This window comes from Cuculus canorus, chromosome 1 (genome assembly GCF_017976375.1).
Source record: "Cuculus canorus isolate bCucCan1 chromosome 1, bCucCan1.pri, whole genome shotgun sequence".
Lineage (NCBI taxonomy): Eukaryota > Metazoa > Chordata > Aves > Cuculiformes > Cuculidae > Cuculus > Cuculus canorus.
In genome coordinates, this window is record NC_071401.1 from 153,261,347 (window position 1) to 153,275,737 (window position 14,391).

Consider the following 14,391-nt stretch of genomic DNA (forward strand, 5'->3'; position numbering starts at 1 on the left):
CTCTCAGATTAGTATTATTATTGGCTATAATCTCTAGCAGAGAGTAGTGGAATTGAGGAGCTGCTCTCAATTTGTTTTACTCATCTTACTGCAAAGCAGTAGATAATTTGTCTGTGAGATTGTCTGTCAACTTGTTCTTGAAAAGCCATGTCTCCAGGTAAATAATGAGCAAGTATTTTTGCATTGAACCATACTCTGTCTCTTAAAACATGTACCTGCATTGTACCTAAATTATCTTCCAAGAGACTTGAAAAGGCCAGAATATCCTTTCTATGATTTTCTTGTCAAAACCATGATAAGCATCAAATATAGACAGTTACCTTAAAAGAACTCTTCCAGCCTTTCTCTTCCAGTTCTATTAAAGTTTGCACAGCTCTCGTGCTTTCCATAATCTTTTTTGCACATGTCAATTTTTGTGAGTTCACATGTATTGATCTTGTGATTAAGAGTTCTGGTCAAGGTGATCTGCTTGTATTTCCTTTTGAAATACAAGCAGGAATGTCAGGAGAAATGTCAGGAGAAACAAGAGGATTGCCGTTAGAAAACTTGATTATTGTCTCTCTCACTCAAGGTAAAGGAAAGAGCCTGACTTCAGGTTACATAAAGACTGCAGATTTACCAAGACTAATTAAGAACATGGAATTCACAGCAGAGTGTGAAGGTCTGGGGAAATCCTTATATCCAACATCAGCACTTAAAACTACTCTGCTAAATCTGTGTGGGCAGCATGGAGTAGCAGATCACTCAGACAGTTCAGACTTTTGTAGCTTCTTCTTGTCCTTTCTTATCAAAAGAAACTACATTCCCTCCTAAATTTGATAACGGGGCCTGCAATTATCCACAAGTGAGAGATGGGTGAAGAATTTATTTCATTAAAATGCAGTGAAATGCATCTCAAGGCTGATGCTTACAATTGTAAATAGAATTCTGTTTTGAAGGGTATTGGTTGACTTTTGCTCCGTTCAGATGCAAATTTTTGTGCTTGACAGTGGAAAGAGGAAAAGCAACCAAATACGTACCGAACATGAAAATCGAAGAGACTCAAAGACTGAAATGGGGAGGCAGAGACACTATACATGGCAGCTTTTGACAAAGACGGATAAGCTATGCTGCAATTTATCCGCAGTGTTAGGAAACAACGGTTTCTTTGTCACTTTCTTCCTTTTATTTTCTTCTTGAAAGATTGTCAACTGATGTTATACAAATGCTGTATCACTCCCTTTGTGTACAAAGCAGGGCAGTCAGAATTCTCTTTGGATGGCAAATTGTTTAGAGCACATGAAGCTGAAAAGATCTCTGCTCTTTCAAGGACTCATATCTTACTTGCATTGATCCATCCTTCAAAGCTTATTTTCTAATTTCCAGTGCTTGACATCCTGCTACCTATGTGTTTGACAAGGTTGAATTTCCTGAATGTACTTTTTGCTCCCAGTTGAAAATTTATTCTTTAGCTCCACCTCCTGGTTCTTGGTCCCTGGAAAGGAGGATTCTCTGAAATCCTCAAGAAGGGATCAGAATTACTAATCCTAGTTTACAAATGTTAGCGTAGAGGTGTATTTGGGGACATTTTAGCTGGGAAACAGCTAAAACAGATTTTGTTCAGCCAGAATATGGGCCTTCCACACAGACAGATGTTTTGGTGAAGAGGTAGACAATGGAATATGTGGCTCATAGCTTCTGCTTTTTGTTGGGCTTTCGGTTTCTCAAGTGTGGCAATTTTGATACATGACAGGCATCGTGAAACAGCCTTTCTTTATGACTTTTTCCTTTCATACTTCCTCAATCTTATGGGGGTGGGGAGGTACAGAAGAAATCGTCTGACACTGAAACATTAAAAAAAGATCCCTGAGGCCTTGCAAAGGACTCTTGATTCATGCAGGGAGAGTTGCTGTGACTTTGTACATCCTATCCAACCAGGAACTGCTCAAGAAGTGGAGAAATAGTACTTAGCCATCTGGATCTGAGAAGCTGAAAACCATGTCTCTTCCCCGACAGCTGCGAGAAAAGAGGTAATGTGTCTGTCCCTCCTCCAACCTCCCCACAAGCCTCTGTGTAACTGCTGCGATCTGTTCATTTAATTTTGCTGTAAGCTTCTTTGATGATTCTGAAAAGCTTCTTGTTATTGTAGCTTCCAAACTATTAGGCTGCCCAATGTGGAGCAGACCATTTCTGCTGGAATGGACTTTCTTTCTTCTTTTTCTGGGGAATATTCACCACCTAGGACAATAGTGTGTCATTGCTCTCTTTACAGCTGCAAAGAGTTTCCTTTTTACTGGGGTTTGTGATATGAGTAATTCTATCTCTTAATCCCATAACCACATCCCTCTTCACAGTAAGTGGTAGTATTTATGGTGTTGTGGGTGGTGCTGATTCATGTCATCCCCCTCATACAGCAAACAGTTGCAAGACTTTGCAGCATTACTTCAGCCTTTCAGATGGGCTACACGTTGTGGAAGCTATTCTTCTAGCAGGATAAGTTTAGCTAAATGCCATTAGTTTTGTATTAACAAAATTTTTTTTTAAAGTTTCTCTTTTTCTGCCTGCATCATTTGTTATTCTTTTTCCTGCGGTTTTGATCATTTTTACTTTAGCATAAATACCTCTCTAATAACATTGAGTTGTAAGTTCAAAGAAAACTGAATTTGTCTTCTGTTTGTCAAAGATGATGAGTCAAAGAGAAGGTCCCAGAGGAAAAAACACCTGCCAATCCCTGGTGGTTAACTGTGTGAACAATACAGACAAGAAATACGAGGGTGTAGTCCTATGGCTGCCCATTAGGTGTTCCTGCACAGATCCTCCCTTCTCTCTTACTTCAGATCCAATACTTTCTAGGATCTTCAAGATTAGATTCTTTAGAGGAAGAAGCTGAAGAAGGACTAAGGGTAGCCCAACCCAGCATCTTAACCAGTGAACATGAAAAAAAAAGGCTTATCAGAAACTGGTAAAACATCTTCCAAGGACTCTGATGGGGATGTACCGAATTATATTAAAATCTGGAAGAGAAAACTTGAAGAAGTGTATAACCTGTATGCACCGGAACTGGAAAAGAGTGTAACTGCTGACTTAGTGATAGGGAATTCGGAAGAGCTTCAATAAATCCAGATCTAGTTCTACTGGGCTTTTAACATTTGGGGTTTTTTTCAAATCCCTAGGAAGAGGATAGCAAAATAAAATAATTTAAGAAATACCTGAAATCTATTAGGTAAACTGTTCTGAATCCTTTTATGCGTAATACACACTGGAGCACATGAGGCACTGGCTAACGCTTTTATGTCCTGTGCTCTCTAGAAGTACCTAAAAGGAGGTTGTAGAGACGTGAGTGTTGTCTTATCACTTGGGAGAAGAGAACAAGAGGAAATGGCCTTAAACTGCATCAGGGGAAGTTTAAATTGGTGATGGTTGAGTCACCATCCCTACAGATGTTTAAAAGGCGAATACTTGACGTGCTTGGGAATATGAATTAGTAGTGGACAGGTATAGTTGCAGTTGATGATCTTAAAGGTCTCTTCCAACCTTATGATTCTATATATTTATTCTAACCTTGCCCACTATCATGTGTTTCTTCACACGTTTTTGACATTTTCAGTCAAGTGTCTTTGTGCTTCCTTCCTGTTATCTGCTGTGACTGGGAGGTCTCCGTGTAAATATTTGCTGGGCCACTCGTTCTTTTATTCAAAGCATCTTTAGGAGCCTGCTTTACTGTGATGTTTGCAAGAAAGCTTGACAGTTGGTGCAGGTGCCACTAATTATCACATAGAATAATACCATGTCTTTGTTTCATTGGCTTTCTTTTCTGTTTGTGCTTATCTTTCTGTTGTTTCTTATATGTATAAGGGACATCTTATGCATCTTACACAGAGTGTATGGTTTTTAAGAATTAGTTTTGTGCTCTCAGTTTCTACTGCACATAACACAATAAGTTCTTTTCTCAGCAGTGTTTCCTATTCCCTACAGTAACGCAGTAATAATAGTGGCATAAATCATGGTATATAATGATCTCCTTAGAATAAGAGATACTGCTGCAGAATTATTATTTTAAGTCTACTAGATGCTGTAGGAAGGATTAAGAATGCATCCACAGCTGACCATATTTCTCAGGAAAAGCTTACCAGCTCAAGTGTTTCTTTTGTAGTCCTGCTTCTCTAACAGGCCTAGGAATGATAGGGATGTTTTTCAGGCTTGAGGAATCTTCACAATTGTCACTAACTTGTGCTGAACTTATAGAAAATGGACATCACGGTATTAGACCTCCAGAAGAAGAGAATGACACCGCAACTTTCTAACTTCTTAATTTTCACACTAGATAATGTTATGTTGCCTAATTATCTTTCTTCTGAATGGCATAGAGGCCTCTGAGGGCTAATGCTGGTATAAATAACCTAAATCTTTTGTTCTTGCTTGACAGTGATTTTGACCAGCTTCCAGATGATGTACCCATTTCAGCTAACATTGCAGATATTGAAGAGAAGAAAGGTTTCACTAATTACTATGTAAGAAGGAAGATATTTGCTGTCTTTATATTCACTCACAGAGGACTGGTTTGGTTGTAGGAGCAAAATTCACCTTATCTGGTGTAGCTGCTTTTTGTCATGAATAGTTCCATGCCGAGAACTTCTCAGTGCTTCTTTTTTTTTCTGGAATGGAGATAAGTCTATCACAGATTTAATCTAAAAATTTATCATCTGCTTGAAATATGACAGAGGTATCCTCTAAAATTCTTTGTTTTCTAAACACTTGCTTAATTTCTGATTGATCTCCTCCTTGAGTGTTGTACCTCTGGTGAAGATAGTGGGAACAGAATTCAAAGAGAGTAGAAGAGCAGGGTCTTGTTTTCTTTATTCCATGGTGCTGGAAATTGAAATGCCTCCATCTCCACGGAAGGTAGCATGTTGATAAGTCATGAAATAACATGCAGGAAGGGAATAGTAGTGAAAGTACTGTGAGATTTTTCTGAAGAGAGGTTTTGGCTAAAACCAGTCTGACTTCTGCAGGGTATGCTGCTTTTGCTGGAAGCATTGCTCATGAAACCTTCCAACAGTAGTAAGCAGGTTTTACTTTGCAATATAGTGATGTTTGATTGCTTTGTCTTTGTTCTCTGAAGGATCTGGCTGTGACATGAATCAGAGGTCAGTGCATGCAAATTGTGGGCTCCTTTAGAGCAAAGCAATTTTGGCAAGAGATAAGAAACAAAATAGTGGTTGGAGGAGAGCACTGCAAGTAAGGCAACTAAGCGTTTTTTTCTGGCCTTACCTTTGGTCAGACCATAATTTCTGAAATTATGTACTCTAAAGTCAAAAAGAGGCATAAATGCCTCCAACTATGAAAATCAATTGATTTAGATTTCTGTCTATAAATTTAGGTGTCTGAAGCATCCTGCTGTAAAATATTTGTATTTACCTCCCTAATGTTTCATTTGTCACTGAGTGCAGGTGTGTAAGAATAAAGTAATGTCTAATCATTTCAGGTTTCCTTTTAAGATTATGTAATAGATAGCAGCCAGAGGGACATGATCCAGGGGAAAGCTGAACGCCCACATATGCCTAGTGCTAACTTGTTATTTTCTAGTACTCTGTCCCTAAGAAAATATTCCCACTACCAGAGCACTGATGTTTCTATTGTATGCCTCACTTTCTTTTGGTAAGTATTTGTAAGTATGGATATCAGCCTGAATCCCCCTTCTGTGTTTCAGATGTTTGTCATTGAAGTAAAAGTTAAAGGTGGTGGCAGATACCTGATTTTCCGACGCTATCGTCAGTTCTATGACCTGCACACCAAACTAGAAGAGAGATATGGGCCAGAGAGCAAAAATAGCCCTTTTACCTGCACACTCCCCATATTGCCAGGTAAGCTGTCAGTACCAAATCTGCGCATGATTAGCAGTTTTCTCAGCCTCGGACCGTACTAAAGGGGAGTGCATTGTAGGGAAATAGTTGTGAGAAGGAACTAGTACCCAGCTCTGGATTCTGGAGAAGTTGGGTTCCATTGGCAGTCCCTCCATTTGTGATAAAGTTCATGTGGAAACATAAAATCCTTTAGAAAATATGTATTTTCTTGTATATCCTACTTTCTTCTGATTGCATCATTTCTCTGACAGGCTGCATTTTTTTCTTCAGTAACTGTCACAGGTTTTTTGTTTTCCAGGAAAAGTTTACATTGGGGCCAAAAGGGAAATTGCTGAAAGCAGAATTCCTATCCTAAATGTCTACATAAAGGTAAAACTTAATTTTAAGGTAGAGATTGCAGTGAGCGCTGCAGGTACTTATCCCTCGAAATCAGCAAAGAGAGACAGTACTGCTATAGTCCTGGGTATCTGCTTTTCTCTGTATTGAAGATGCAGTGTCCACACTGTGGGACAGTCTGCGGTTTTATTCCCAAGATTGTTCAGCCTGTAGGATTTGCTGCAGTATGCAGTTCACAAAGACTCACTATATATTTAAATAGATATCCTTGAAAAAAACAACCCAAGATGTACAAGGAAATGGTGGTTCTCCAGGTGTTGTGTGATTATGGAGCTGGTATGTGCACCTAAGGGACCAGAAGAGTAGGGTGGGCTTCTGGGTGTACCTGCTCTACAGTGAAGATGCAGCCAGTAACATTGAGGAGAGAAATTCTTTGTTCAGGTTAACTGAAGACCTGACTTTAAACGAGTAAAAATCCTAAGCACTGCCCAGGACTTATAGTACTTAAGATTGCCTTCTTTTCACAGTCATTCATATTCTGAAGAGAAACATGAAGAGCATTTTACCTCTTCTGCAGTAAATCGGGCACAAAAAGAGTGAAGGAATATATTGGCCAACTCTAGGAATAAACAGGAGAAACTGTCAGCTGTTCATCTGTGTCATGCTGAGTGAGAAGGGAGAGGAGGGAGATTTCTGGCAGTAATGAATATCCTTCATGATCCTGTAGGTCAGAGAGGCATATTTATTACATGTAAATAAATGGAGAATTGATGTCTCCCACCGTTAAACTCTGCTTCCTACCTGCTCTTGGCACAGAACCTACTCTGCCTACCCGCCTGGGTGTTGATGGATGAAGAGGTACGGCTGTTCTTCTACCACTCAACCTTTGATAGTGAACAGGTGCCTCACAGACTGAGGCGGCTTCGCCCACGGACACGCCGAGTGTAAGTAAATGACACTCATTTTTCAGCCTTGCTTGATGTAAGAGATGATATCCAGTTTTGAGGGGAGAGAGAGGATGAGAATCACCACAGAGATGAGGATCACCACTGTGTTCCCCAAGTGAAACCATAATGTCCTCATATGAGGATCTTTGTAGCAGAGTGATCACAGGGTATTTCTCATTTTCAGTAATATAAAATTTTTTCAAGTAGATGTGATACTTGCATTAAAGGAAAATTCTAAAATGGGAGTATAACTTGCTTTTAAAAATAACACTGTTCAACTCTATCTGTTGATAATTCTTTAATGGTAGTATCTATTCTGATGTGCAGAATATACAGGCCAAGCTTAAGGACATAGGCTTGCACCACTGAAGTCAATGTGAGTTTCAGCACTGAATTCAGTGAGATCTGGTTCAGACACTACATGAAACTGAATACTTAATTTGTTCCTGTCCTTTGTCTAAACAGGGGCCTGTCCTACATAGCAGCATTGACAACTCTTTGGAGAACTGCTAAGTAGATGTCATACTTCATTACCCTTCAGACAAATTAATTCTCCTTTCAGCGTAGCAAGGATGGACCTGCTTCCTTTTTGTTTATCTCAAATGGTGCAAAAACGGCACGTGTATATGCATTACTGGATGTGTGTATGATGGCAGAGTTTGAACTGAACACCATGAATGCTAGAAATGGGGATGCCCAGAAGGCAAAGTAGGGAGGGGCTGAGCAGTACTGTGGAAGAGAGGTCCAGAATACTGACTATATTAAAAATTCCATCTGTTCTCAGCAGCAGACATGATCAGATTGCTGCTGCTCTGCACTGAAACGGAGAGAACTAGGGCAATGTTGTTGCATCCATATTTATTTACTTCAGTGCTGCACATAGTCTCATGCAGTTTCTCCAGTGATCTATGGCTCACTTGCCTCTTAAATAATGAAAATTCAGACACTGTACTACTGGTTGTGTAGTATTTTTGATGACTAGAATGACATATTTACCTCCCTGTTGTCTCCTTTCTTTGCAGTAAAAGCATTTCACCTCAAGTGCCCGTTTTTGACCGCATGGCAGCCCCGCGGGCTGAAGTGAGTACTCTGCACAATCTGTCATAGAACAGGAGATTGAACTCTGTTTTATTTTGGTATCTCATCGATCAAGTTGCCTTTTCCAATTAGAGCTTGGGGAAAGAAGGGAAAGTGAAATTAACACGGGAAAGAAGGGAAACTGAAATTAACACAGGAAAGGAATTTATTTTCACAGCTGGGGATGAAACAAAGGATGGAAAGAAGTGTTCTGTTGTTCCTTGCTTGAGTAATAAGAAGGTCCACCATGAAGTTACAATGACAGGTGGTTCAAAATTGAGAGACATGTACAGCCTATGCCAAATGATCTACATTTGCATAATAATATCCATAAGTTAAATTTAAAGCAAGCACAAGCTTCAGTCTCATTGATTTCAGCATATGTTTAAAGGCTTTGCACGTGAGGCACTTAGTATTTTCTGTAACATAGGAGTCCTACTGAAAAGTGCCTATACTGTACTTTGCTGTATAGTGTCTCGCTATTAAGCACACAGAACTGATTTGTATCCAGTACTTGTCTGAGCATGGTTTTTCTTCCTAAAACATGTGACTTTGCCATGTAAGATTAAAAAAGGCCATGGAAATGCTTTGAGATTTATTTTGTTTGGTTTTTACACTGAGTATCGCAGGCCTTGGATCAGTCATGTCTCTTGGGTTTTATCTATTAAGTTATTAATATTGACTATACCTACCAAAACTAGGTATAAATAGACAAAAAAGGCTTTTGAAAGAGCTACTAAGTAGGTATTTGGACTACTAGTAAAACAGTAGCCACTATCTTTCTTTAATTGGGAGAATTCTTGGTATTATCAAGACTAAAATAACTGTCTCAACACAGAGTAAAGAACACCTTTTGATTTTTACTCCTTTAGGAGCATTCAAATGTTACCATGTTCTCTAAGGACAATGAGGGAGATGCACATTTTTGATAACTCGGCCACTTTAATTAGTCAAAAACAGCTTGTTAGGATGATAGCATGGGCTTACCTCTTTTTTTCCCCTGAAGGAGGAATCTAAGTTCCATTTTAACTGCATGACAATTTCCCAGACTGCTCCAAATCTCTCGGTTCAGCATACAGGCCTGAAAGCTAGATGTAAAACCAGCAGTTAGTTGCCCTTAAATTGGGACACAACACTTCTGCAACTTTTAAGGCTCTTTGCGCGACTTTGCAGCAGATATAGACACCATAAAACTGCTACCAGAAACAATGTGTATTTTTCTGGTTCTTAGGATTTCAAGTTTTCAAGTTGTCAATTGTCTTCAGCTCTGTTGACTTGCTTGCTCTTAAGTGTTTTCAGCTTAATTATATTTATTTATCTGGTGCTCAATGTTCTGCCACTTTAAGAATCCTAGCATGGAACCCTCTCAGAGCCACATTTACCCTACTGCTTTCACTACTTCTTCAATGCATTTTTGTGTGTGCTGAGTAGGAGAAGAAACTGTGAGAAATGAAAACTATGGTCATATATATGACCTTACCCCAGAAATACATCTGTAATAACAAAGTGCATACTACCATGCTGCTTTATGCTCCCACCCCAAGATCAGAACTGAAAGATTCACTTTTGTAATTCTGTGAATTAATAATTTCAGTATTACTTTCCACAGGCACTGTTTGATTTTTCTGGAACCAATAAACTGGAACTCAGCTTCAAGAAGGGAGACTTGATCTATCTACTGAGCAGAGTAAACAAAGACTGGTTGGAGGTAAGATTGTAATAGCAGCACTGAATTATTAGCATATCTTGAGATATATGAGTAGAAAGGGCTTTCCTACTCCTTGGGACCTGTCTCCTCCTTTCAAAGAGGAACTATATCATAATCAGGTCTTACTGTCAAGACTAAATCCTTAACTCCAAATTTGAAATTGTTTCCTTCCTTGATGGTTTTTAGCTTACAAATTTCCTGCCCTCTAGACTTCAGTTTTCATTTGCATTTGCTTCTACTGGAATGTTTTTAAATTCTTTGGAGGTGATTAGAACATAAGAAGGCCACAGAAAATAGATGGAAACTCCATTTCAGCGATTAATTGGTTTCTTGCCTCAAGGTTAGTTGCTATATACTTCATGCTTCATACCACAACACACGTCAGCTTGATTAGACAGAATTTGGGCGATGCAGCAGTGTTCTGAAAAAGGATGAGGAGAACATGCTGTGTGTTTGCTGATATGATATCTTTTCTTGTTCAAACACCACAGCTTTCCTTGGTAACCATCTGACTTTCATTTTTTACACACTGTTTCACTCCCCTGCCTTGTATTTGACTACACAATTGTATAATCTTTTTGTATAGATACCACCAGGTCACTTACAAAGCCTTTCTTTTTTTGATTGTAGTAGAAAAATTCTTACTGTTGTTTCCACGGAAATTAATTGAATTCTAGAACTTATTGTATGTGGCCAATATGGCATCGTTTTCTTCATTTAACACTTTCTATCATTCCAGGGAACAGCTGGAGATACCACTGGGATTTTTCCATGTGCTTTTGTGAAGATCATAAAAGATTTACCGCAGCAGGAAGACACAGTTAATAAAGTTCGCTGTTATTACCATGACGAGACTGTAAGCACTATCAGGTAATAAGAAAATAGTCCTCCAGTTTAGTGCTGAAGAAATGCTGACAATTTTCTTCATGATAGGTAAAGATTAGATTTGCTCTCATTACAGGGATATCTCAGTGGAAGAGGATCTCAGCAGCATTCCATCATTCAAAGATCTCATGGAATTGATGAGGTATAATGCAAGCAGTTAGACGTGTGTTTAGGATCATTTGAATGTTTGTTAAGTTCCTTCCAGTCCTAGATTTTCCATGTACTACTTGGCTATCACCATGTTTTGGCTGTGAAATACTTTTTAAGTGTCCTGGGGAAGCTGCACTTTGAATTGGCCCAGGGCTATCTGTGCAAACATTAGTCTGCCTTGGGATTGCCAGTAAGCACAAAATGCTACACACTTGTAATTCAATTATGCTGGGTAGAAGTTTCGATTGCTTGTTCTAAGATCTGAGCCATACCCCCATGCAAGGATCTTTTGTCTAACGTACTTCTTCAGTATGCAGGACAGGGCCTTCTAACATCTGTTAAATTAGTGCTAAACTAGATTGGCCTAGTTTTGGCCATTAAAACATTAGAACATAAAATTTTAGGAATAGAGCCCCTGTGCTACTATTCTTTGATTTCTTTTCCTACAATCCTCTCAGAAAAGCAACCACGAGTAGGCAAAAGTGGGGAGTAACTATAGTCAGCTCTTATGTATGGGAATTTTATCGAACTCACACGTTAATTGTGTCATGCATGTGGTGTTACTGGAAGTGGTTCTTGGTTCTTACAGACTTCTTTGCTTAAACACAACACAGCATGAATGTGGCTGTATGATTTGTAGTACCAGCTGTATCAAGAATGGCAAGGAACGCAAGGCTTTGCGTGTCCTTTAGCAGAATGAGTTAGATTGCCAGTATATTGTTCACCATGCAGCATCTCCTAGGCATTCATTGATTTCTGTGATCAATCCCTTTCTTTTCCACCAGGCAGGAGTTTGACCAAGATGACATCGTTTTGAATTACCGAGACCTTGATGGTGATCTGATCCGGTTGCTCTCCGATCAGGATGTTGAACTCATGGTGTCCTTGAGCAGAAGAAAGCCTTCCAGGAAGCATTTCTTTCCTTGGGAGTTGCACATCACTCACAAAGATGACTTGAATGTCTACAACACTAGTCCAGAAATAGGTGCTACTCAAACAGTAAGAGCCATATAAGTGCCGTATAGAGATGTTCCAGTAGGTTGCTATACAGTCCTTCCATAATCACTCTCTGTATACAGTTTCTTATAGCAAGCCTTTGAAGTAAGCTTGAAAAGAGTAATTTTTAGTAATATATTGCGTTTTATTGTCAGTCTGTACTCAGTTAGCTTCTTCAGCTTTTTAGCACTTCTCTGTAATCGAAACATCTAGATAGAGACCAGAGAAAGCAAGGAACAGAGAAATAAAGTCACTGGCCATATTCACAAAGCAAGTCAGTGTTACCCTGCAATAGAGGTCAGTGTCCTGACCCCCCAAGACCTGCTCCAATCTCCAGTCTCACTCCTAGAGCTAATTATTTGTCCAGAATGTCTTCATAAACTTTTTTTTCTAGTCAACCGTAATTTTCTCTTCACTTGCTGGTATGAATATTTGTGTCCCAGTGCTAGTGAATGTGTAATTATTTCTGTCATGTGGGAATGACAAACTCTGTCATTCAGAGTTTGTTCTGGAAGCATCAAAAAACCTTTTCCTTATTTCAGTGAATAAACTGCAGGCCATCTCTGCTATGTTCTTTCCGCTGACCACTATTTTGAATTCTGTGAATCAAACCTTGTACATCTGTGGTGTTCCTTATAGACCATTTTGTTGTTGTAAAGGCTGCTTATTTGCATTCTGGGAAAAATATCTTCTGCTTTCCGATACCTCATTCGAACGTAGAACTAACAACAAATTACTGCATCAGATTCTTCAATAAATAAAGTTACACATGAGTTTATTTTATCAGTTTCTATTCAAAATGAGTTTTTTGGGGGGGCAATAATTCTGCTCCTTGAAAGTGAGATAGTTTTGAAGAAGGGTTCAAATGTTACCTATTCAGCTTTCCTTAAGGAGGAGTTCATTATTGAAAAAAAACATCTCTTGCAAGAATTTCTTTAATAGTCATGCAATTAAAATATTTTCTTCTTGAAAAAAATTTAGTGCTGCTTATTTACTCCTGTAATAAAAATTGCAGGTTATGTATGTGTAATACAAATTGTTTGATACCTAAATTCTATATCTTAAAACCACCATGCAGTCAAGGTGTAAAAAGATACTACCAGATATAAAAAAACTCAGTGAAAAATAAGAAGTTAAAAGAATTTTCAGACATCATGGTTTGGATTCAAGTGTTAGTTTCTGCGGCATTAAGCTACAATTCAGCATTTAAAAAAATCTTTGCCCTTGACCTTGGCTTGTTAAAATTTGTGCATAAAAAATGGAAGATTACCAAGCATCTGAAGAACAGAGAAACTGTACTAAGAAACAGTTAAGCAAGATGCATAAAGAACTAATCTGCTCCTCCCCAAACTGGCAAAATAATGTTTTCTCTTTTTCTTAAATGTTACCGGTGGAACAAGATCTTCAATGACAACAGAAGTATTTAAGATGACTTATCCTTTAAACTTGCTTATTTTTCTTCCTGATGTATATACATGATCTTATTTACATACATAATCTTTAATATTCTGTTATCCGTAGCCTTGCATTATGCATATCCATAGATGGGAAATAAAGGAAAGAGTTTATATTTAAAGATAAGATTGCTATACTGGGATCCACAAATCGTTTCTTACTTGACACTCAGTTATTAAGTGCATAGTTCTAGCGGTATACAAATCCTGTACAGACTTATGTAAGAAAATGCACTCTCCAAAGAATTGTAAGATGTGCTACAGGCCATATCTGCTTTCCAGGTACAAAGGTTCCACCTGAAGGATCCATGTATGTTGAATTTCAGAGGCAGACAACATATATTTCAGAAACACAGATTATGTCTTTCTTTTTTCCAGTGGTGGAAGGTTTTAGATGACAATATTTTAGTAAAACATTACAAAATGTAACTTCCCACTTCAAAAAGGTTGCAGCAATGTGGTTTGGGAAGGAGATGAAGGAATATACAATTACAATGTTAGCGATCTTAAACCTTGTGATGCACAAGAGAAGTTTGAAACCTAATTGGCATGGCTGGCCTGCAAAGTTTCTAGTGTGCAGGATTATTTGTTACCTGTTCCTGGAGTTCAACAGAGCAAATAACATCTGAAGATTTTCACTGACAACTAGGATCCTGTGATATAACCACCAGATCAGCAAGTCTGTTTGAAGATGGAAGAGCTGTTTGACAGACGAAGGAAAGGGAAGGAAGATGTCTGCTGGGAAACAAAAAAATTCTTTGCTAAGGGTAGGGGAGAAGGACATAGATAAACTTACCCGCCTCTGAAAAATCTGAGCAGGAGAATTCTTTTCTGCCTTTATCCTGTAATGCAAAGAAAATTCTGCCCACTAGAATTTGCAAGTTGCAAAATTCTAGCAAAGTTGCGTATTCCCTTCCATTTCTGCAGGTTTTATATCCGCACCTCCTGATAGTCCAAATGACACAGTGAGTTTCCTCAGATGCTCTCACATTCTT

The 14,391-nt window shown here is 38.6% G+C and overlaps 1 protein-coding gene across 2 annotated transcripts in view; it reads left to right on the forward strand.

The window, feature by feature from the left end:
- Nucleotides 1-13,468, forward strand: part of NCF4 (neutrophil cytosolic factor 4) — a 41,608-nt gene extending 28,140 nt beyond the window's left edge. For both annotated transcript variants that reach the window (XM_054077104.1, XM_054077113.1), the window contains exons 3-12: nt 1,918-2,009; nt 4,406-4,490; nt 5,690-5,843; nt 6,142-6,212; nt 6,996-7,123; nt 8,149-8,206; nt 9,813-9,911; nt 10,651-10,781; nt 10,873-10,938; nt 11,732-13,468. In XM_054077104.1, the coding sequence (XP_053933079.1) occupies nt 1,978-2,009; nt 4,406-4,490; nt 5,690-5,843; nt 6,142-6,212; nt 6,996-7,123; nt 8,149-8,206; nt 9,813-9,911; nt 10,651-10,781; nt 10,873-10,938; nt 11,732-11,960 (1,053 nt within the window). In that variant the 5' untranslated portion in view covers nt 1,918-1,977 and the 3' untranslated portion in view covers nt 11,961-13,468. The remainder of the gene's footprint in view (nt 1-1,917; nt 2,010-4,405; nt 4,491-5,689; nt 5,844-6,141; nt 6,213-6,995; nt 7,124-8,148; nt 8,207-9,812; nt 9,912-10,650; nt 10,782-10,872; nt 10,939-11,731) is intronic.
- The last annotated feature ends 923 nt before the right edge of the window (nt 13,469-14,391 follow it).